The sequence below is a fragment of the Podarcis muralis genome, chromosome 3 (assembly GCF_964188315.1).
Source record: "Podarcis muralis chromosome 3, rPodMur119.hap1.1, whole genome shotgun sequence".
In the NCBI taxonomy this organism is placed as follows: domain Eukaryota; kingdom Metazoa; phylum Chordata; class Lepidosauria; order Squamata; family Lacertidae; genus Podarcis; species Podarcis muralis.
Genome location: NC_135657.1, coordinates 98,241,801 through 98,265,683, shown reverse-complemented (window position 1 = coordinate 98,265,683; position 23,883 = coordinate 98,241,801). Strand labels below are relative to the sequence as shown.

At 41.7% G+C, this 23,883-nt stretch overlaps 1 protein-coding gene across 3 annotated transcripts in view; it reads left to right on the top strand.

Annotated features, from left to right (window-relative positions):
• CSMD1 (CUB and Sushi multiple domains 1) overlaps positions 1-23,883 on the top strand; it is a 939,172-nt gene that overhangs the window by 752,292 nt on the left and 162,997 nt on the right. For all 3 annotated transcript variants that reach the window (XM_077926388.1, XM_028722385.2, XM_077926389.1), the window contains 3 exons: positions 8,428-8,619; positions 13,949-14,075; positions 17,078-17,280. In XM_077926388.1, coding sequence (XP_077782514.1) covers positions 8,428-8,619; positions 13,949-14,075; positions 17,078-17,280 — 522 coding nt within the window. The remainder of the gene's footprint in view (positions 1-8,427; positions 8,620-13,948; positions 14,076-17,077; positions 17,281-23,883) is intronic.

Below are 23,883 nucleotides of genomic sequence, written 5' to 3'. Positions count from 1 at the left end.
ATCTCCTTTAATTATTTGATATAATGGTGGTTGGTGTACATGAATTCTCCTATCCAGTGAAAATAGCCAGACGCACGGAGACCCATTTATTAAATACAAACACAGTTGTGGTTTTCATGGAAGAAATGGCCTGCCTGCACATGCAGTAGTTATGTTCAAAACATGGATGCTCTTGCAACATATAATTTTGTTGTAAGCCACCATAAGGAAACATTGTATTTTCATCTGTGGCTAATAAATTTACAAAGACAACCAAACAATCAAATAAATAACAGTAGGAGCCATAAATCATGCCTGGGTCCTTAGGAAGCAGCCAGATGTTTGCCTTAAGGCTATTGATAGAAGATCAGGACTGCAAAAACGAGTACTTTTTGTTATTTTCAAAACTGCTTTTTTGGGGGGGGGAGGACAAAAAACAAAGACCACCTTAAATATACTCCCCACAGTGTCATAAATTTCTTTACTACTTTCTTTGTTAAGAAATACTGCCATTGGGTTCAGTACATTTGAGACCTTGCATAATTTATTTGGGCATGTTAATCCTGATGCTAAACTTTTGGACTCAGATCAGAGTCACTGGAACTTTAATGAGCATATCTCTACAAATGCCATCAGAAGCATTTGTATCATCATAACCTTAAGATACAATTTCAACAAGAATGTAAAACAACACCCGCTTCACTAAACCCTTTGATTACTTCCATTTCTTTTCTGGACTTCAAAAGTATAAATATATCAGAAATTACATGGCAAGAAGGTTTACACAGAACAAAAATGTACCACTAATTTGCATCGTCAGAGCTTTTTCAATCGATTTAGAGTAATGGGAGAAAGGGGAAAGTTTGTGGTGGGTACGCCACCCCTAACCTAGGAACATTCAGTAGCCTGTATTAAGAGATCCACTATATTGTTACAAGTTTGTGGGTGCTAGACATCCTAAATTATTAGTTCCAGTAGGTGTGACAATTCAATTAAGGCTTGGAGTGTCAAAAGCTAGCTAAGCTAGGCTGGTCTCCTGTGTGTAGTGATAGCTAGATCCTGTGTATTAGGCTGATGTGTATTAAACCAGTACGTGTGTGCTGGATTATGTGCTAGACAATGCTAAACCTATGGAATCAGCATGTGTTAAAGGCTAATTAAGCCATGCTGTGTAAAATTAGCCTAGGGATGGGCCATCAAGAAGAACACTAAGCATCAAAGGGAACTGTGTGAGAAGGCAAAGGTGTGGGTCACCCTTCGCTCTAAAGATAAAGGAAAAGATTAGAGAAGCTTAGGGCTAGGAGTGATGTAATGTAGGAGTAAGTAGTGAGATAGAGAGTCAGAAAGCACAATGCTGGTGTCTGAATGGAGGGCTGCAGCTGTGGGGCAAGCAATACCCTCTTGGAGTGTTAAAGCGGGTAGCCCTTCCATCATAGACTCAGGTGGTATATATGTGTAAATAATCTATACATCATAAAGATACTGCAGTCTCCACTGTGCCTCATTTCCAAAAGGAAACATTGACCCTGAATAAGTGTGCCTGGAACCCCTAGAATCATGCACCGCTCAGAGATTGGGGTGGAGTGTAATAATATGCATAGTTCTCCCAATGAGTTTGTCTAGCTTCTTCTTTTGCATAACTGGCCTCTTCACCCAGGCTATTGCATACACATGGGTGGTTGGAGGGAGATCTGTTGTTGTTGGTCCTGCTTTCCTTTCTGCACACATATGTTCAGACACCTTGGATTGGTTGCCTGAAAAGAGCTTAAAGGTAAAGGTAAAGGGACCCCTGACCATTAGATCCAGTTGTGGCCGACTCTGGGGTTGCGGCGCTCATCTCGCTTTATTGGCCGAGGGAGCCAGTGTGCAGCTTCCGGGTCATGTGGCCAGCCTGACTAAGCCGCTTCTGCCGAACCAGAGCAGCGCACGGAAACGCCGTTTACCTTCCCACTGGAGCAGTACCTATTTATCTACTTGCACTTTGACGTGCTTAGATTTTCCTTAATCTCATTCAGAAATGTCAGGAATTTTGAAGTGGTTACAACTTCAGCTGATCCAGGGGCAGGAGTGTGTGTCCTGCTACCCTGTGCTAATGTGATGTCCTGTTAAGGCAAGTAAAAGTAGCCAGAGATATAGAAGCCTAATCAATCATTACTACCTTCCGTGATTAACTCTGTGGGAAATGAAGAGCACTGCTGTGCTTTACTGCCCCTGTTCATGTCATCACATCCTTGATGGACCCGTCTACAAACTTTCCTTGCATGGTAGTCAACATTCTGAAGCTGGGATCCTGATCTATATGCATAGTAGTATCTGCACAAATTTAGAATGCTGTGCAGTCAATCAAACAAGTAGTGGGGGGAAATGGTAGAATGACATGTAATGTTGAAAAGTTGTAGGCCTTGTTTACTGAAAAGTGTGTGTGTGTGTGAGAGAGAGAGAGAGAGAGAGAGAGAGAGAGAGAGGGAAGGGAAGTGTAATTCTAATGCCAGAGAGACTTAAAGTTGTTATGTTCTTTGCAGTCAGACTGCATAACACTTCACCCCAGGTAAAAAGTTTGATCAGATTAGAGTTTAAAATAAACTGACAGAAACCTTAAAATGCTTTTTTGCTTGTAAATGCCCTCGTATAGGCTGAGGAATTACTATTAGAATAGACAGTACATTCTCTGTGATGCACTGGACAGGTTATGACACAGAAAGGGGATAAAGAATATTATTCTGCAGTTGGTGTTCATGTATATTTACTTTATGGGCCCTCTACCTGAACTCTGGTTTTTCTTGTTTATAACCCTCAAAAGGTATATTGTCATTTGACAATACAGCTCATTGGCATTTATATAGAGCAAGATACCCTTAAAGGGAGAGATTGAACAGTGTGATAACAGGGCACAACAGAAACACCCATTCTGTGAAAGAAAAGGCATAATTTTACCTCACTTGGAACTTTCCCTTGCTGTTATTCAGCATGACTTGAGAACACTGAACAATTGCTCACTTTAGTTCCTTCCATATGAAGGTTGATACCTAAAATACATCATCTAGAGTTCTGTCGCTAGAATTACCTTTTCCAGACTTAAAGTGATAACAATATGGCATGAAAGGAAACTTGGTGGTCAGAGGAAGATCAGTCTGGTCACTGATAAGGAATGGAAGCAGACCCAGTGCACGTTCCGTCAGTTACTTTCCACCATCTCCACAGCACACTCTAGTCATTCTTGCTTAGCTCCTGAGATATATGGGGCTCAACAGGGAAAGGAGTAATCTGTCATGTTTGGTCCTTACTTCCTGTCAAGTAATACTCTTGGGATCTCCAACCCTCACCCCAGCATCACAAAAGCGGCTGTTTTTTTAAGGTGATTGCCTTTCCTTCTGGAAGATGGGAAGAGATGCAATGGGGGGGGGGGGTTCTGTGTCCTCCTTTGCCAGAAAGCCATTGTGTATTCTGATCTGTTGAAAGAAAAACAGCTCAGCTTTCACTGTGAACAAAACTAGCCTTTCTGTGCTCAAGATTCTACAGCAACTGACAACAGAAAACCAGATTGTAAATTTTATTTTGGACACTCTAGACTTCCAGCTGAATTAAAATAGTGTTTGGTGCTTCCAGAGTTCAGCTGAACAAAAGTAAAGAAGCAGAAAAGTTTAAATAGAAAAGGTGCCAGTACTCTTTATCAGTGAGTACAGTCACAACGGGACGTGGGTGGCGCTGTGGGTAAAAGCCTCAGCGCCTAGGGCTTGTCGATCGAAAGGTCGGCGGTTCGAATCCCCGCAGCGGGGTGCGCTCCCGTTGTTCGGTCCCAGCGCCTGCCAACCTAGCAGTTCGAAAGCACCCCCGGGTGCAAGTAGATAAATAGGGACCGCTTACCAGCAGGAAGGTAAACGGCGTTTCCGTGTGCGGCTCTGGCTCGCCAGATGCAGCTTGTCACGCTGGCCACGTGACCCGGAAGTGTCTCCGGACAGCGCTGGCCCCCAGCCTATAGAGTGAGATGGGCGCACAACCCTAGAGTCTTTCAAGACTGGCCAGTACGGGCAGGAGTACCTTTACCTTTACCTTTTACAGTCACAAAAAGCACTGGGTTTAAGTATTTGGATAAGCTCTCATGTGAGTGAGAAAAAGTGAGGGAAAGAACTTGAAACTTCCTGTGCAGGGTAAAGAAAGACAATGAGTAGTGGCAGCAAGCATTTGGGTTGGGAGAGAAATTTGATTCAGTGCACAATCAATCAAAACTTTATTAGCAAAGCCAACAGGCCACAGCTGTACAAGAGTTAAAAGTGAAAATAGGGATAAAAGGAAGAAAAGAACAGGCAAAAGGAGGTCCGTCGGATGAACAAGTCTGTCACTCAGATGGTGGCCCTCAATTTCGCAGCTCTCTCGATGTACCTCGCGACCTTCTCTGTTATCTGACTATCCGTATCAGATAATAGAAAATACAGTGTAATGTCTGGTGAACGGCCGGGGTTGGAGAGAATGAGTGGAGTAATAATCTCATTCCTTAGGTCTTTGTAAAGGGGGCAAGAAAGAAGGACGTGGGACACTGTTTCCGTGTTACCATCTCCACATGGGCAGAGTCGTTTTTCAAATGGAGTCTTTTGGTAACGACCTTCGAGTACAGCAGAGGGAAGAACATCCCATCTAGCCAATGTAAAGGCACGTCTGTATTTTGGGATGGTTAGTTTAGACAAATATGAAGCTGGAGAGTCAAAATGAGAAGGGGGAAAGTAGGTATACCATGGGCACAGTTTCTTTAAGATAGTCAGGTTGTTTTGTCGTTCAATGTCTTTCAGGCGCTGGCCTATTAGACTCTTTGCTTTAATGAGGCCCATTGATAGTAGGGATTCAGTGATAGTAGGGATTCAGTGCACAATTTAATGGCAGACCTACCTAATTCTCATTTTCTGAAACAATAAGAGAGCAGAAATATAGCCAACCTTTGAATGTTTTCTGCATTTTTCAGTGCAGTCAAGTAATATATAATGGGTTAAATTGTGCAGACAGCGCATGTATTCCTAAAATCCACAAGTGCATTCTGTTAGGGGGAAATTGCCTTTACAAAAAATGGTTATATTCATCACAATTGCATACAAAATTAGGATAAATTTGAACTAAAATGCTAATGAATTTTCATGAGGATTCCAAAAAAGAGAAAAGTGATTTGGAAGTGCAAAGAACTGAACTTATGACGTAAAGAATTAGAAACTGGGAGAAATGAAAATTGGCATATTCGCCCATTCCTTTGGAGCATAGAAGCAGTAGCTGGCAGCACTGGGGTCAGTGAAATGCTATGCCTGGGTCCTCCACAGGACCAAATGGGCAGAAGCTAAGTGAAGGTCTGCTGGCTATTTTGCCACATTTATTTACAACAATATCTAAAGCAGTGGATGGGGACATGATTGGAATTACCTGGGAACTGGCTGGAGAAATCCAGGTAGATGTAGTGTTGCTTGCTCTCCTTGCTGACTTTGTCCTCTTGTGGCCTACAGGATATTTTTTAAAGCAGGGGTGACAAAGAACATGTCTTAAGCTGGAGGCAACTGAGAGTCTACAGTGCCATGAATATGCTCTCAGCTGCCCTGGAAACTAAACACCTGCCTGCCTGCCACCCACTTCCTTACCTACCTACCGACCTGAGTCCAATACTGCTTTCACGATCTCCTCTTCCAGCTGCACAACAAAATGACTCACAGCCCCATGCCACAATCTCTTCCCCACTTCAGAGTGCTTCTCTGCAGTACTCTGTTTCCCAGTCAAAGGAGGAGAAGGCAATGACCAGGAAGTCAGTGAGTGGGAAATGGCCAAGGCTTCCATATCAATATTCAGATTGTTCGCATGCTACAACTCTTAACAGGGCATGCACAGTATTTTGAATTATCTTTTCATTGCATGTGTTTCCAGCTTTAGTTTTTCCTCCCCCACATTTTCTAACTGGTGTCCGCTGGGGAGGAGACATAGGGGACCATCTTCCTGGCTAAGTACTGGTAAGTGGTCCCCAGTTAGCAACAGCAGTCAAACTTCTGGTTCAGAATTTTTGGGATTTAAAATGCATTTCTCCTCACATCTCTTCCCTAAGGAGATTATCATCCAAGTGCATTGTTAGGGGTCACCTCTTTTCTGAAAGGTAAATGCATCATTTCATCTTATTATTATTCTTTTTCTGTGGCAAGGTGAAATTGCAGGGACACGCAAGCCTGCAAGTTCAGATTCAGCCTTGTGGGCAATCCATTTGACTTGAAGCTTTTTAAACCTAGTTGTGTTGATAAGTGATGATATTTTGCCACTAACAAATTTGACAAGTGGTTAAGTATAATGTTTTTGACACGCAATGCATCACTGCCTATACATTGGAAGGAAATGTTTCTTTTCTGTATACAGTGTTTGTTACAGTAAACAGTGTGCAGTCTTGACAAATAACACTCAGAGCTGACTTGCCTTCTAATATGTCGGCGGGTTTTTCTGAGGCTACTTATTACCTACCCATCAAGGCACCTGGTGCCAATAAAAAGATTCATCATGTTTTCATGTCTGTATGATTGACATCTGTTGCTGAGAATCCCCAGCAAGTTTGCATTGCAGTCATTTGAATCGCAGATCACATAATCAGAAATGTTTGCTTATTTTCACTTATCTGTGTGGCTCCAGCCCAAAGAAGCACACAGAATGATCCATGTGTACATCTGCACCTTTTAACTTTACTTTTACAGCAGCAACTCTGTTCTGCTGTGCTGTGCTGCATTTGAAACCATTTCTGAAACTGTCTTCTTTGTCATCTGGCTGCAACTGAGTTTCTGATTTGGCACAGATGATATGATCATGCTGCTTTTTTATAAACAACAACTCTCCCAGTGCTTGAAAACTGATGCTTAATTTTGGAGGCTTTTAAAAATGTAGTGGTGTTAGATGTCAGCCTACCACAAATCTTAATAGTTTAAAAATAAAATGTTTAGGGAAAAGAGTTAAATAGGTTCTTACAAACAAAACAAAACAGGTCAGATAAACCCTTGGTCAGATATGTAGTATTTATATTTAAAAAAATCTCCCTCACTTGACTAAGTGGTAGTTTAAAAGTAGTGTTTCAGGGCTGTGTTTGGCTGGTTTTGGCTTTTGCCAAACACTTTTTGAGGCAGTGTGAGTAGTTAGAGGGGAGAACCAAACTAATAATAATAATAATAATAAATAATAATAATATGATATGGATATGGATATGGATCCACACCTATACACACAATAATGTAACTCTTTGTGAGCAACTTAAACCTTTTTATTTAAGGGGGCATTTGGGGCCCAGCTCATAATTATTAGAAGTGCTGTTGTGCTATGCTTTGTATGTTGCTTTCGTATTCTATAGTACCTAAATATATTTCCCCCAAGTTTTATTGATTTCAACTTGAGGTGCATTTTCACAGTACGACAGGATACAAATACTTCAAAAAATAAGGGGGGAAATACATAATACATTGCTATTTGTAATTTCCATGTTGAAATATCGCCATAAATTTAGTGCGCCAATGACATATGTTGATGGCTGTGCCTTATTTCTTCAGTAATTAATAAAAGGTGTCCAGTTTTCAAGAGATCATCACATTTTTGTTTTCTGACATTGACTTCATGGCACAGGAAGGAATAACATCAGAAGAGCCCCAAAATTGGACAATAGTGAGGTCAAATTTGAGGATCTCATTTATGTGAAATGAAGATACTTTTGGGGTCGAATTGGATGATATGCTCACCATTCTTATCCCCCACAAGTGGCGAGAGAGTGAAAACTCAACTTCCCACCCTGCCCTCCAGGTACGCCTGCCACACCTCTAATTCTCCCAGATGTCCCCGCATTGGGTGTAATGTTTGAATAGGGTATACATGCCTTAACTCATGTGGGCATGAACAGCGCAATATCTGATTTAAAATCTGAAAACCCAATTAGGGACTCTGTACATTGGATTTTTACATGTGTTCATATTCACATGGTGCACCCACATGTGGACCTAGGATGTCAGACGTGGAATAGGCATATCTGGTGGGCAAAGTTCTAACTCCCCGCCCTGCGCATAAAAACAAAATCAGGGAGACTATAATCTTTGAACTTACTGATAACACGTAGACTCAAATTTTCTCCCTATGCCACACTGCCATCCACTCATGAAAGAAGATGGATTCCCCTCTTCCCCACGCAGTTCCTGTGTCCCCTTCTCCCCACCCCAAAAACAGTATGTTCCAAAGGATTAGAGGAGCCTCAACATCAGCATAGAAGGCGAAATGTGGGAGAGCTGCAATGGGAAGGGAAATCTGTGAATATCTCCCTGCTTTTCTCTTCTGTTAGAGGTGGTGTCGAAAGCCTTCCCCATGAGCAGGCAGACATGGGGAATCATCTCTGTTATTGGTAGGGAAATGACTAATTGTGTGCCGCAATACAGAATTCAAATGTGTGTTTCCATGTTTTGCTTTCCTTTATAGGCTTTGATTTAGTGAAATGTGAGGATTCCGGAACACCAAACTATGGCTACAAGATTCGCGATGAAGGCCATTACACAGATACGGTTGTTTTGTACAGTTGCAATCCAGGCTACACAATGCACGGTAGCAGCACTATTACCTGCCTAAGTGGAGATCGAAGAGTTTGGGACAAGCCTTTGCCGACTTGTACAGGTAATGTTAGATAACACGGTGATCTAAAAGTTTATTGTTAAACGCTTCATAGCTCTCTTTATGGATAATGCATTATTACATATGAGATAACGATGCTTTGAAATGGTATATAATCTATCTCAGGTTTCCCCCAACCACCACCATCTCTGAGGAAATCTGCTACTACTCTCCCTGAAATTCTTTTGGCTTTTCTTGAAATTCCTCTGGTATGTTTTTACCTTGATTTCTGAAGGACATTTGATGCAGCCTAGGAATGAATGGACTACAGACTACAAGAAATTTTGACGTCCCTATCAAAACTCTCAGTTTTCGTCACATTTCTTACCCAAGGAGAAATCTCCAGATTCACCTCATGTTTCGCCTTGAAGCAAAATTCTGTGGTAATTCTTACTAAAAAGAATGCTTGTTCTCTGTGAGGTCTCCATGAATTATTTTGTCCTATCTGGTATTGTCTAAACTGACCCCCTGCAAAATTGGTGGTAAACTTGGGTCCATAGCTAGAAGATTGTAACAACAACAACAACAACAGCAACAACAACTTTTATTACCTTTGTTCCCAGAGATATAAGCCTTCTTGAATGTATAAAAGTATCCCCCCATCTCTCCCTGTCCCTCACTGAAACACAGGCCAGTTTCTTAACAAACCATCATTTAGCTGTCTTGTGGCAAGGCTAATATTTATGTATTGTTCTTTGCATAGATTTTTACTATATCATATTCTACTCATTTTCTGTTCACAAGGTATATAAGACTAGATCACTTGTATGCTTTCTCCATTAATAATGGGATTAATGTGAAATTCAATATCTGAGTTGCTCTTTATCTGAATTGTTTGTTTTTATGAGGTCACACATAAAACCTGGTCTTATTATCCTGCTGAAAAGGGGAGATAATGAGCTTTCCAAAGTAATTCAGAAATTACTCAAGCGAAAGAAAGAAAGAAAGAAAGAAAGAAAGAAAGAAAGAAAGAAAGAAAGAAAGAAAGACCCACTGGAATGGCTGGCAGTTGTTCTGAGCCAGTCCAGTATCTTTCCTAGTCTTCGGATCCTTTCCACTATCCCTGTATGAGGAGTGAAAAAATGTTGTGAGGGCAAAATAGGAAGTGGAGACCTACAGCCATTCTCATGAGCCATCTGAGAAGAAGGGGTTGTCGCTTCTCCCATTTCACCCATGCAGTGCCTGTTTTCTGTCCCCATAGGAACTAGTTTCTGTGCGGTGAGGAAAAAGCTCTGTGTGGGCAAAATTGGAGGTATAGTCAAAAGGTCTTTTCATACGGTTAATCCATTAGAGGGCGAGTAACCTGGAACTTTAGCTGCTTGTCTTTCTTTTGAGGTGGGCTTTTGAGGCTGATAGCTAAAACAAACACTGAGAGACATATAGTTGGGTTGAATAAGTGACACTTTTATTTATATAAATCCAAACCTGCAGAGCAAAACTATTGGTATGGGAATTGCTTATGTTTATGGGACTTGTGCAGCTATAAGGGCGACCAAACCCCTGCCAGGCCAGAAGCAAGCATATTTGCCTAGCCCTAACTCCAGTGCGGGTGGCACTGTGGGTTAAACCACAGAGCTTAGGACTTGCTGATCAGAAGGTCGGCAGTTCGAATCCCTGTGATGGGTTGAGCTCCCGTTGCTCGGTCCCTGCTCCTGCCAACCTAGCAGTTCGAAAGCACATCAGAGTGCAAGTAGATAAATAGGTACCGCTCTGGCGGGAAGGTAAACGGCGTTTCCATGCACTGCTCTGGTTCGCCAGAAGCGGCTTAGTCATACTGGCCACATGACCCGGAAGCTGTACGCCGGCTCCCTTGGCCAATAAAGTGAGATGAGCGCCGCAACCCCAGTCGGTCACGACTGGACCTAACGGTCAGGGGTCCCTTTACCTTTACCTAACTCCAGCCACACCTTGAAGGTAAGTAGAGAGACCTGCCCACCCACACCCCCTTAGGGGTCTACAAGGTTGAGGAAGCCTGCTCTCACGTTCAGGCCTTAAGCACTGACAGTCATCCCCAAGGGTCACTAACATGCTATCCTAACATGCTCTGCTTCCTATACCTTCCTGCAAAATGATTAACCTGTTTAAAAGGGGTAACAGTTCAGGAGCCAAATTAACCTAGGCCTAATGGCTGAGTGGACAGACACCATGGCTAATCAACTTCCTTTCCCAGCCCTACAGCATGGACAAGGTGAGAAAACCCACTTGCCAAACCAGACAACTGAGTCAAAAATTCCCCTGTGGCCCAGAAGTGACCACTGAAAGCCAAACTGCAAAAAAGGGAGGGAGGATGCCCTCAAGCAGAGGTTGAGGAGGAGGGGTGGGCTTAAATGAGCCCCCTGTAGCCACACCTAACATGCTGGTGCATTGCACGTCACGTGTACATGAACACCAGCATCCAAAATGGCGGCTTTGGCACCAGCTGCAAACTTGCCCCATCAACCAGAGTAGGCTTGGGCAGTGGAACTGAGATTATGGACACTTGGAATACTTTTCCAGGTCTAATGCAGGACAGCTTTGCCAGAGTTCCCACTGACAACAAAAGGTTCTATTTAAGAGGGTGGGAACAGACATGTATAATGCATAAATTCATTTCTTTGTCATCACGTGTTCCGTTCAATTCTAATCTTTCCTGCTTTAAGCACATTAAGTGGCATTCTTTGATTCTCCACCCCTGCACTTTCTCTCTCTTTTTAATTGAAAGTCTGGTATGATCTGTGTCTGAACAAAGGGAAGTGGCTGAGTAGATACATTCTTTGCAGAATTCTCTGCCTGGGAAAATATCTTTTCAATCTCATGTAAGAGAACCATCAAACCTAGAAACATGAAACTAATTTGAGTACCCTTATGTGTTTCGTCTGTGCTCTCAGCTGTTTCAAGCTCCTCACTTACACATGACATAAAGATTGTGTCATCTTGACTTGCCAGTTACAAAAACTCTGGATTCTGACTGAGCAAGATGTGAACTAGCTTGTCTTATGTTGCTATCAAAAGGTATATGTGCAACACGTTAAGAAGTGAGAAGAAAAACATTTCCGTCAAGGTAAAGAAAAGGTTACTCTTATTTTCCAGCCGTATGGCTACAACCCATGCAAATGCTGTGGGCTATTCGTGGAGTGTGTTTTGCTCATCCATGCGAGAAGCATATTGTCAGGAGGACGAGTGCTAGATAGCACATATCTGAATGCTAACACTTTAGGTTAATTCCATAGGACAGTGCTCACAGGGAAGCTCGAATTATAACTTCTTAAAAGTATAAGAAGAAAATATTGTTCACACTACCTGAGCTGGTTCTGGGTTAAAAAAAATCCCTTTTGGTTCTCTGAGGCTTAAATCCTAAGGTTTTTTTTTATTTGTTTTTTTGAGGGGGGGGAACAAACCATAGGTGGTTTTCCCAGTTATTCACTGCCCTGCCAGACAGCTGCCAGCAGTCAGAACTGTGGGTGGAATAATGTCTTTGTACTTCTCTATCCTTCCTCTGGTTTTAAAAAACTAACTATACCACAAAGATCATGGCCACTGGTCCCATCACCTCCTGGCAAATAGAAGGGGAAGAAATGGAGGCAGTGAGAGATTTTACTTTCTTGGGCTCCATGATCACTGCAGATGGTGACAGAGCAACAAAATTAAAAGACGCCTGCTTCTTGAGAGAAAAGCGATGACAAACCTAGACAGCATCTTAAAAAGCAGAGACATCACCTTGCCAACAAAGGTCCGTATAGGTTTTCCCAGTAGTGATGGATGGAAGTGAGAGCTGGCCCATAAAGAAAGCTTATCGCTGAAGAATTGATGCTTTTGAATTATGGTGCTGGAGGAGACTCTTGAGAGTCCCATGGACTGCAAGAAGATCAAACCTATCCATTCTGAAGGAAATCAGCCCTGAGTGCTCACTGAAAAGACAGGTCCTGAAGCTGAGGCTCCAATACTTTGGCCACCTCATGAGAAGAGAAGACTCCCTGGAAAAGACCCTGATGTTGGGAAAGATGGAGGGCACAAGGAGAAGGGGACGACAGAGGACGAGATGGTTGGACAGTGTTCTCGATGCTACCAGCATGGGTTTGACCAAACTGCGGGAGGCAGTGGAAGACAGGAGTGCCTGGCACTCTGGTCCATGGGGTCATGAAGAGTCGGACATGACTAAACGACCACAACAACAAATACCCCATCAGAAACAACGTGGTGGGGATAGATTGGATAGTGTGCTGCTGCTGCCAGGGGACAGGGAAGGCACAAGGTCTACCCTTGTCACACATCGTTTTCAAACTTACAGGCATCATCTGAACCAGGGCTGCAAAAGTTTCTCCTAGAGGCTGCTTACTTGTTCACAAAGTCCGAAGTTTTTATCTGCTGCTCTTTCCTAAAACAGTAATAGCACACAAGCAAACTAAATCTCTTGGGTTCTTTCATACACTTGGCAGCACATATAAAAGTAAATGAACCCTACTTTGAAAGTGTTGCTTACTAGTGTACTACTACTACTACTACTACCATAACTTAGAAAGAACTTTGATAGAAGTAGAGATGCTTGAAGTATTTGATTTATGTGAGTTGTTCACAAACTGACTTGATTCACACTTCTGGATGAAAGTGTTGATGGTTATTCTTTGGACTTTTCACTTCTTTAGATTTTCCAGTGCAATTCTTGGATTTTAAAGTGCACATTTTTAGATTAAACATGTGTAGGTGTATTTATTGTTTGAGAAAATATATTCAAAAATGTGTTTATTTTTTACAGATCCCCCCCACCCCTCCCAAAAAAACACAAAAACTTTCAAAGGATTGCACTGCACCACTTTTGCATTAGAATTCACCTTGCATGTCCTAGGTGGCTTAATGCGGGGTGGCACTGTGGTCTAAACCACTGAGCCTTTGGGGCTTGCTGATCAGAAGGTCGGCGGTTCGAATCCCCGTGATGGGGTGAGCTCCCGTTTCTCTGTCCAAGCTCCTGTCAACCTAGCAGTTTGAAAGCATACCAGTGCAAGTAGATAAATAGGTACCGCTGCAGGGGTTAGGTCAATGGGATTTCCGTGCGTTCTGGTTTCTGTCACAATGTTCTGTTGTGCCAGAAGTGGTTTAGTCATGCTGGTCAGGGGTCCTTTACCTTTTACCTAATGTTTAATACAAGACCCCATAAAGTTATTCCAACTTCCTTTCTTTATTCTAATTTTTCTTTTCTGGCTTTTGGCCGTTCATCATTTCACCAAACAGCTTGGTATATTACAAGCAATCACGTTCTACTAAAGTTAAGAGTTCTAACCTTTCTGTAAAGTAAAGTACCTCAACTGTGCATGGCACTTCTCTCTGAAAATTGATTGTTTTCGCCTTTTCTTTTCAGCTGAATGTGGTGGACGTATTCACGCTGCTACTTCAGGCCGCATTCTGTCTCCTGGTTATCCAGCTCCATATGACAACAATCTTCATTGTACTTGGATTATAGAAGCAGACCCAGGGAGGACAATTAGGTATGCATGCAGTCTCAGCAGTTAAATTTAGTATTATCCAAGTCATAGCACTATAGGTTTTACCATTATATACATACCTCGTTCTTGTTTGATCTTTTAAGGGGCAAATTGCAAGATTAAAAGATGCCTGGTTCACTGTATTTAACAAATTACTTCCAGAAATCATGGACTGCCATTGGTTATATATGTATTGTAGGACCAAAAGGGAGAACCTTTGATGTGCAAACATACTAGGATGTAAGCCTTACTGAACTCATTGGGACATACTTGTGAGTGAACATACTTAGATCTGGTGTTGTAAATTTCTTTGTGGGCAGATAAGCCCATCATATCAGAAGTTGCCATTAATGCTATTCTACCCATGCTTCGCCTTTATTTTTGCCATAAAGTGGCAAAAGAAATGAGAGCACAGGATCCCAACCTGTCACCTTTCATGGCATCTTATAGGATCTACTCTACTTATTAGAACTGGATCTAGTTTTAGAAATGAAAGTAACTATATTGGTCTCGCCGAGCTCAACTGATCTGCAGAATCACATTGTAAGGGTTTCTCAGGAAGTAATTCACAAACCATTAGAGAACTCATTTCCACAGCAAGAAAACTGCCCATTCTTCAGGTGGAGGAGAGATAGATGAGCCTATATAGCAGTGCAGATGCAATCTTTCAGGAATGATAGCATATTAGAATTTTTGTAATGCATTCTAACTGCAGTAGAATGAAAATCCTAATTCATTGTACTTTTAAGTATCATGTTTACTCTCAAATAGTTAATATTCTTACATAAATAGGCTAGAGTTTAGCTGGGGAGGGAAACTGTTTGCTAAAATACTTTCCTTATACATATTCAGAGAAATTCGTAATTTCCCCCCACACAATTTCATTTTCTTCTTCCTAGAATAGAAAGATAACTGTATTCCCCTAATACTAGACCAAAAGACACCCACTCAATCACGAGCAAATTCATTGCTCCATTTGCATTTTAATAGGAATGGCAAATGTGAAATTAATATAGAATGAAATAAGAAATTACAAACAACCATCTGTAGGTAGAAAACAGATTTAATATTTACTTATTAGCAGCCTTCTGAGTCAATATTTATTACAGCAAGTGGAAAAACGGCACTGAACTGTGACCATTTCCAATAAGTGTAGCTCTCTGGGCAGTGTTTTACATCATCACATGTAATGTTCAATGTTTAAAAAATGTGGGTGATGCTTCACAGTGTGGAAATGGTAACAAAATCTATGAAAGATCATGACATGCTTATCAGCATAGTAGGCGTTGTCATGCTTCAAGTGTATTCAGGTCTCCAAGGTCTGACTTATAATGTAACTGATCAGACATTGAACTTGATATGGGAAAAGGTAAAACAACCCACCAATATTCTTGTTTACTTGCAGTTGTGAATGTCTAATGTTAAGGAATGAGTGAGGCCCTAAACAAAGCGGCGTAATCCAGTGTGCACATGTTCAGGGTTTCAGCCACTCCACCACATACACACACCAGATTTTAATCCTCCTGCAGTCAATATGTTGCGTCCACTCAACATGTTTGGTCCTCAGCGGTCTGGTTTGAGAGGGTGTTGGTTTGAACACACTGCTGCCCTATCCCAATTTCATTGGGTTTCCTGCACAGATTTCTGTGGGCAGCTCTAGGGACATTTAAAAATGGCTTCTTAGCGTGAACCAGGAATGGCCTTCCCAGTCAAGCAGGTGGTTGTCTCTTTTCATCTATGTGTCTCATCCTTTGACTTTCTCCATGGCATTCCCTCTCCCACCTCGCCTTCAGTGCCACCATCTCAGTAGTTTCCAGTTCATTGGCACTGAGCAGACTTGGTCTTCATTGGGATATTTTTGGGTCATTTCCGCCCTTTACAATTTATTTTGTGCTTAAGTTTGTTGATTATATGCTCAGAAATAAGACATTCCTTCAGTAGTTCATTTTGAGCTGTGAATGTCCAATGTCAAGCAATGCTTCTGAATTTAAAGGAGGGGTTGTGGTGACAAGGCACTTAGAAATGAATTCCCAAATGTATGTTGGTTTTCTTTTTCTTCAAATTAATTCAGTCCTTTGAAACACTTTATTTCTGGGTATAAAATAAGTTTTGGAATAAAGGAGATTTTTTTGGCGGGGGAGAGAGCTAATAGATGCTACCAGGTTGTTTAATCTGGAAGAGGAATGAAACTGATGCAGTGTGCAGCTAGCTAAGTTAAGACCTTTTTTTCCTGCATCACATTTAGGATCTTCACAGTGCAAACGGATTTGTGGTTACTTGGATGTCAATCCCATTGAGTTCAGTGGGGCATTCTCCTAAGTAACTGGGCATCAGTTGCCTGCATGTAAAACCAAAAGTATTTTGTGGTTTTATATTTTGCTTTTATTCTGTGCACTGCCCTGAGACCTCTGGTTATAGGACAGTATATAAATTCAAATAATAACAATAATCAATTGCAATGTAATCTCAGAGGTGGATTTAAGGGAGAATGACTGGTTGGGTCACATTGGTCTCAGAACCTCAGGGCACTGCTGGGGGTGCTACAACTACAATGTATAATGGTAGGTGAGAGGGGAGGCGACAAATTGTGGTGTCACACACGGTGCCAAGGTCCGCCACTGTGTAAGTCAGTGTTATTGGGATATGTCTGGTGGCATCCACATCTTGAGGATTGTCAATCAGTTCAGCCATGGTTCCAAATAAAAGGTCATGTGTTGTGGAGTTTGCATACATGTACCCCAGATATGTCTGCAACTAACCAAGGAAGAGTGCTGATAAACCAGATTTTCTTCCTTTTTTTCTGGACGTAATTTGTAGCTTAATGTTAATTATTATAACCACAATGAAACAAAGAAGATTCACACTTACATTCATTCAGATTAATGGATTTAATCATGGTTAATTATGTGTTGTTACATGCCTGTCATTCCTTAATCTGCCCTTTTTATTTAGCACCAAAGGTAGTCATGAATGACAAATGTCTCACATTCTTCTTTCATTTGCAGTCTGCATTTTATTGTTTTTGACACTGAGGTGGCTCATGACATACTCAAAGTGTGGGATGGTCCTGTTGAAAGCAGTATTCTACTGAAAGAGTGGAGTGGCTCAGCTCTTCCTGAAGATATTTATAGTACTTTCAACTCCCTGACTTTGCAATTTGACAGTGACTTCTTCATCAGCAAATCAGGATTTTCTATCCAGTTTTCAAGTAGGTGGATTTGTTTAGTCCTTGAGTAAAATCAGGTTTTGGCCTTTCATGTTTTTGTTGCTAATAGCGTGGTCTGGTACGCCATCTTGAAAACGAGTTTCAGTCTGGTAAGAACCCAAAATCTATATTGACTGTATGCTGAATTAGCTGACATCTGCTAAAAATATAAACAAACAGTTCCCCCAAATATTCTACTTTATGCTTCTTGACAAATAGCATATTTCAATTTTGTATTCAAATGACAAAATTTTAACATATGTTGTAATATACAGGGGTGTCTCAGATCAGATTCTGCCTGAAAAGCTTTGCTGTGCAAATTGCTGCATTTCACATCTGTCAGATGCTGGGTGGTGGTTGCTCGTGAGTAACCAGGCAGGACTCCGACTTGTCTTTTACAGGTTTTATTGTGCAAACTATTTACAGTGCAGATACACAAAGTTCATGTCTGTCTGAGTCACTTGCAGAATCCGGGAGTGGCCCCTTCCGGCTTCTCCCCCAACATAAGAACTTAGACACCCCAAATCTCCGCCTCCCCTCCTTGTGTTTCACCCCTCTGCGCAAGCTGGGCAACGGAAGTGGAGTGTGTGCCTCTTGGCCAGCCGGGTTACGTGAGGCACTTGGGCTCTCAGCAGCATCTTCGAGCCCTCTCCTCGCTTGGCTGGCCCCTTCCCGCTCTTCTCCACTGGAGGTGTGGCTTTTCCCCTCGCTGGAAGAGGAACTGCTTCTCAGAAGCGTAGGAGGCTCCCTGTATCCCAAGGGCATCCCTGCCTCCCTCCCCTGTTCCGATGGCAGTCCCTTGACAACATCGAATAAGGCATTTACTTGAATCATAAACATTTCATTCTTGAAGGGGAGCAAGCTATGTAGAGTAAGAAGCCACTGCTTCCATTCCGTTGTTCCCCGATACACTGAACCATTTCACTGATGACTGCAGCAGCATAGGATTTGTTTCTGGCAGCGCTCATCCCATGCTACTGTGGCAACATGTGAAAGGCTGGAAAGTGGGTAGGATCTCTCTCTCATTTTTTACCTAGGTGAGAAAGGGAGGGGAAAGGACTCACACAGCTGATCCTGTGCACATGGTTTTGGCCTTTCCAACATTTCCAGAGCGACACAAAATAAAACCATTAGAAAGTGGCTCTTGAGCTGCTACAGTAATTCATCTTCATCAGTAGCAGTGCCGGATTTACGTATAAGCTAAACAAGCTATAGCTTAGGGCCCCACTCTCTTTGGCCCCCCAAAAAAAAATTAAAGGGAAAAAAACCCTGGATGTACATTTCCAAAATATAAGATAAAAAACAAATAAAATAAAATCTACATACAGCAACAGTGTTTTGTGTGGTATAGGCTCCTATGAGTAATGGGCCTCGCCTGCTAGCCTGCTCCCTAAAATATCACTGGTTTGCTCATTTTTGTATATAGGGTGACTACATTCTGCCTGTGCAAATGGCTTTAGATACCTATTAGTTCCATAAATTACCATATAGCATATATTCAACACAAAAAACAGCGACAATTTGTTCTTGACGAAGGACAGCTGGACATATAAAGGGCCCCATTATCTTCAGTAGCTTAGGGCCACATCAAACCTAAATCCGGCCCTGATCAGTAGCACCAGAATCTCTGCACGACACTGCGATCCATGAATTGTCTGGCGTTGGCATTGCTGCACATACTGGCCTCATATTCAGCCAAAATAGACTTGCTAATTCAAAACAATGCCAGTCTTGTCCAGTATAGGGAAAGAAAAATGTTTGGGTTGGGTCAACAATTGCTAGGGGAAATGCAACTTGGACCTTCTTATGCTCCCAGTTTTGCTGTTTACATTGTTCCTGTGTCTAGCAACTGTGCATTTTAGCAAAGGATCTATCGGCAAAGGATTCTTGAGTGATCTACTGGTGGTGGTAGTGTTTGTGTGTGTGTGTGTGTGTGTGTGTGTAGGCATGTCCAATCAGAGAACTTGATTGCATTTTGAACTGCAGAGTTATCAGAGCTCTGACAAGCCTTTCATGGGATTCCTTAGTATAGAGTCTTGAAGTAAAAATAGTCACTTTTATGAGAGATAATGCTTATTTATATGTTACCATAGTTGCATAATTGAGGACTGGATGTCATTGACTCCGACCACATGGTTTGGTCATCTGTACCAAAGCAGTGTTGGAAAAAGTCACGACATTTTTCTTCCCATACAGTTACAGTAACACAAAATGGCTCTTAATGTTGCTCTTATGAATAATCTTCATGGCTTACAGCTTGGTTGCAGATGTTTACCATTTTTCAAAGATTAATTTTTATGTGCATAAATTTATGCTACAGATTCCTATACGTAAGTTTCCAACACACACACCCCTGCTTTAATAAGTATGCTGATGTAGATGATTAATTGGATGAATGCAAATGTATTTTGCTCGCAAAATGTTTGGACCCCATCAAGAGTCCATTGTCTCACCAGCTCAGCACAGCATGTAAAACACCACGAGGACATGAACTGACTGGTGTGATTATGTTAATTGTAATCAGCCTAACACTTTTCATTAAAACTTAATTACCATTTAATCATGCATAAAAGGATAGAAAATGGAGTTCAGTGTGCATCCCTGACCTTTACTTTGCAGGGTTAAATATATTTAAACTAGTTATTAGAAACTGGGGTTCCTAACTAAACATCTCCCATCAAGTCAGAGAAGTACTGGTATGTGTAAGAAGGTAGAGAATGAAATGCCTGTTAACTGAATAACCAATTCTCTTTAGCCACAGTAGACCTCTGACCTTAAGAGTATCCAAGATCAGATTATTTAATTAGCAGACTTCGAGTTTGCTGGCCTTTTCATCCCTGTTTATTTATTATATTATTTGCTGCCCTTCATTGCCACTCATGTTGGGGCAGATGACAGCAATAAATAATACAATAAGATGTCAGATACAGTTAAAACTGTCAAAATAATCAAGCATAATACAATAAAATGCAAAACAAAACACTTAGCCTACTTCCCGACATTTCTAACAAAGTAGATTATTTGTTGATGATGGCATTTATGACAATCAGCAAAAGAAAAGAAAAGAAATATTAGCATCAGACTGCTAAAAATGTTTTACAGTCATTTTTGCTCTCTACAATTATACCATATAGCACCTTAATTGTACCAAGTCGTTTGATACTCATAGATGCAAACAGTTAACCGTAGTGGTTTAGGAAACAGCAAGTGAATGTATGATTCCTTCTCTGTTTTCATTTACCTTCCTCCTGGCTTGAAACATCAGATCTTGAGTAATTGTGGAGTGGGAGGAACTTACTCAGAAATCATAATTGTTTATTACAGTTCAGTAAAAGTAATAAATTAGGTTCAGTTTGCCTTTAATGTGAACTGACCTAATTCACACTTTCCCAAACATTACGTGAACTGAACACCCCTTAAAATTTGTGCTTCTCTGAATTTTACAGTGCAATTCTCTAACCAAATAACATGTACAAAACAACATAAAAATGCATTACCTTAGGCCAAACTGCTTGCAAAAATGTGTACTTTAGGATAAATGCAGACTGAAATGCTGTTAAATTTTCATGAGTATTTTTTTAAAAAGTGCTTTCAAACTGATGCAGAAGTGCAGAGAAATTAACTTAAGATTGGAAAATTGGGAACCTGAGAGGAACCAAAATTGTCAGATATGTCTACCCCTAGTTATTTCTTTTTGTGAAGCAGGCTTTATTGATTAATAATTGGTACAATACAATTGTTCTTGAAGTTCACACATCTAGAGAATTACAATAGATCTGCAGTTATATTGTTTAAGCACACATTGTACATAGGAGGCACAAAGCAGGTAATTTCTGCTCATGCAGTGGGATTTCCCCTTCCTCTCTCCCCCCTTTAGCCCCTCAACAATCTCTCAAGCTCTCCCTGGAAATAGATGTTGAGGGCATGGGGAAAGGCTTCAAGAGGAGGGGGAGGAGAGGAGTGGAAGCCTGTTCTGTTCATGCACTCCACCATTAGATATAACCCAGAGCTTGCTGGTGGGAAAGATGCCAGGCCATAGGAACAGCCTCTCTCCCCTGTGTTCTGAGGAGTCTAGGAAATCAATGCTGGACCATAATTTTCTTAGCCATTGTGAGAGTTGCACATTGTGAGAGTTATTGAAATGAACAATTCATTCTTCTGCCTACTTCAGTGGAAAGGAAGTGGTGGCGGAAGGAGCGGGGAGCTGGCAGGAAAGGAAAATTATATTAAATTTTAAAAAAATAACCTCAAACAATCAATCATTTTATTCGCATGCCACCTTTACAAAGTTAAAACCATGCTCAAGGCAGCTCACAACATATAAAAAATATACATATCTGCAAACATAACAGAAGTAAGGTAAGGTAAAGGGACCCCTGACCGTTAGGTCCAGCCGTGGCTGACTCTGGGGTTGCAGTGCTCATCTCGCTTTATTGGCCAAGGGAGCTGGCATACAGCTTCTGGGTCATGTGGCCAGCATGACTATGCCACTTCTGGTGAACCAGAGCAGCGCACGGAAACGCCGTTTATGCCGGAGCGGTACCTATTTATCTACTTGTACTTTGACGTGCTTTCGAACAGCTAGGTTTGCAGGAGCTGGGACCAAGCAACGGGAGCTCACCCCGTCGCGGGGATTTGAACCGCCGACCTTCTGATCGGCAAGTCCTATGCTCTGTGGTTTAACCCACAGCGCCACCTGCGTCCTATAACAGAAGTAGTCACAGACAATAAACAAACCATCAAAAAGTACACAACCAAATTGATCAAATTTCCACATTTATAATAGGGTACAAAATTAAAATTTAGAAAAATAACAGCAACAACCTAATCCCTGTAACAAAACACTATCGGCCCACGATTCTGTTCAGCAGCCTCAGCTTTTGTAGCTGGAGTTGGTCAGGGACCTGCCATCCCCGGCCAGGTGGGAAAAGACCTGCAAGGCAGGGAGGGATTCACAGCAATGATGGTCCAATACTTAAAAAGAAATGAAACCAAACTTCTCCATTTCTTTTGGTACATCTTAAAGTTGACTCATATACTATTTTTCTTTATGCTGTAGCATAAAGGTTTTGCCCTCCCCTCTCCTTACTCAGATGCATAAGTTTATTCTTCAAAGTGTTACTTTTAAATAAATTGTTCTGTCACTGCATGGATTTCTCCACCTTCTTCTCACCCTGCACACCCACTAAATCTGTCTTGGAGTTTCCCCAATCTTCTGCAGCAGATTTAGGGAGTAGGCAGAGTGTGCCTGGAGAGAAGAGAGGTGTCAAAAACACACACACAAAAAAAACCTGTTGAGCAAGCAGAAATCCTTGCATTGTTAGGTCTCATTAATGGAATACTTCCATGAGACCTTACGTCTGCCTATCAGTTATTGTGATTTCCTCCCGTACTTTCATTTTTGTGAGGGTAGAGCTGAGACAGAGTGAAACAGAATGGAGCAACAGTATTCAATATGCAGGTTTCTACATTCCCATACTTAACCACATAAACCATTATGGGTGCTATTTGTAAGAGAGATCTGATATGGAAATATTATAAAACATCCCCTGTATAGGTAGAAGAAAACAGAAGGAAGCATGAAAAATCAGAGAGATGCAAAACTTGTCTGAAGTATCAATGGGAAACTTGGTCTAAAATGACCTGTTTTCTTGATGATTTAAATCTGCTTTATTTCAGTTAACCCTCCCTGGTGTTAAAGTGGTTAGCTGTTGGCTTAGATGGATTGCCTTTGTTGGCTGAGCACTAAACGCTTGATACGCCTAAACCATTCTAGAAAGAATCAGAACCAAGCTGGAGCAGTCCCATGAATTGTGTTAGGTCCATGGAGTTGGCAGCAGTTAATGAGCTGTACTATTGAAGGCTGCAGGCAAGTCTTAACACAATCAGTCGTGTGAAACTGCTCCTAACAGCCTTGGTGGGTGGTTAGTCAACCAGGACTACTGTCAGTGCAACTGCCAGGCCAGAAGATTGATGATGTCCTTGTGTGCTGTGCCTAGAGCTGGAGACCAACCACTCAGTCAGTAATCACCCACTACCAGGATCCCTCCAGCCTCCGGGGAAGTATCATTGGCACGGTAGGATAACTGTTCATCCCCACCCCACCCCAAGAATCCTCAGAACAATGTTTTTCCGCCCTCGTCCTTCATTCTCCCTGACAGCAAGGAGTTATTATGTTGGAAGTGAGGGGTATCTAGATCTCAATCATCAACCTCCCTATTCCTATAAGCTTTTCCAAGTCTGCCATCTTGACCACTGGGGGAAAATACTTGTTCCCAGAGAATCTGGAGCTTATTGCACATCAGAAACCTGTTCAACAGGTAGATAGCTGTACATGTGACAGAGAGTGTGAAACGCAGGGGAGTCTCCACATCCCTACTGGAATTCTACCTGCACCATTGTTTTGGATTGATTGAGTTTACTTATATACAGTATGCTGCTTTTCCACAATGAGCTGGGCCCAAAGCAGCTTACAGCAAACATTCAAAACATCGAAATACAGGGCGCTGGAAATGCAAATATACAAAATGCAGAACATGTCAGTAAATGCTGTAGTTTAATTTACTTAATTGGGGGTTTGAGGTTTTCTTTAGATCATGGAAACGA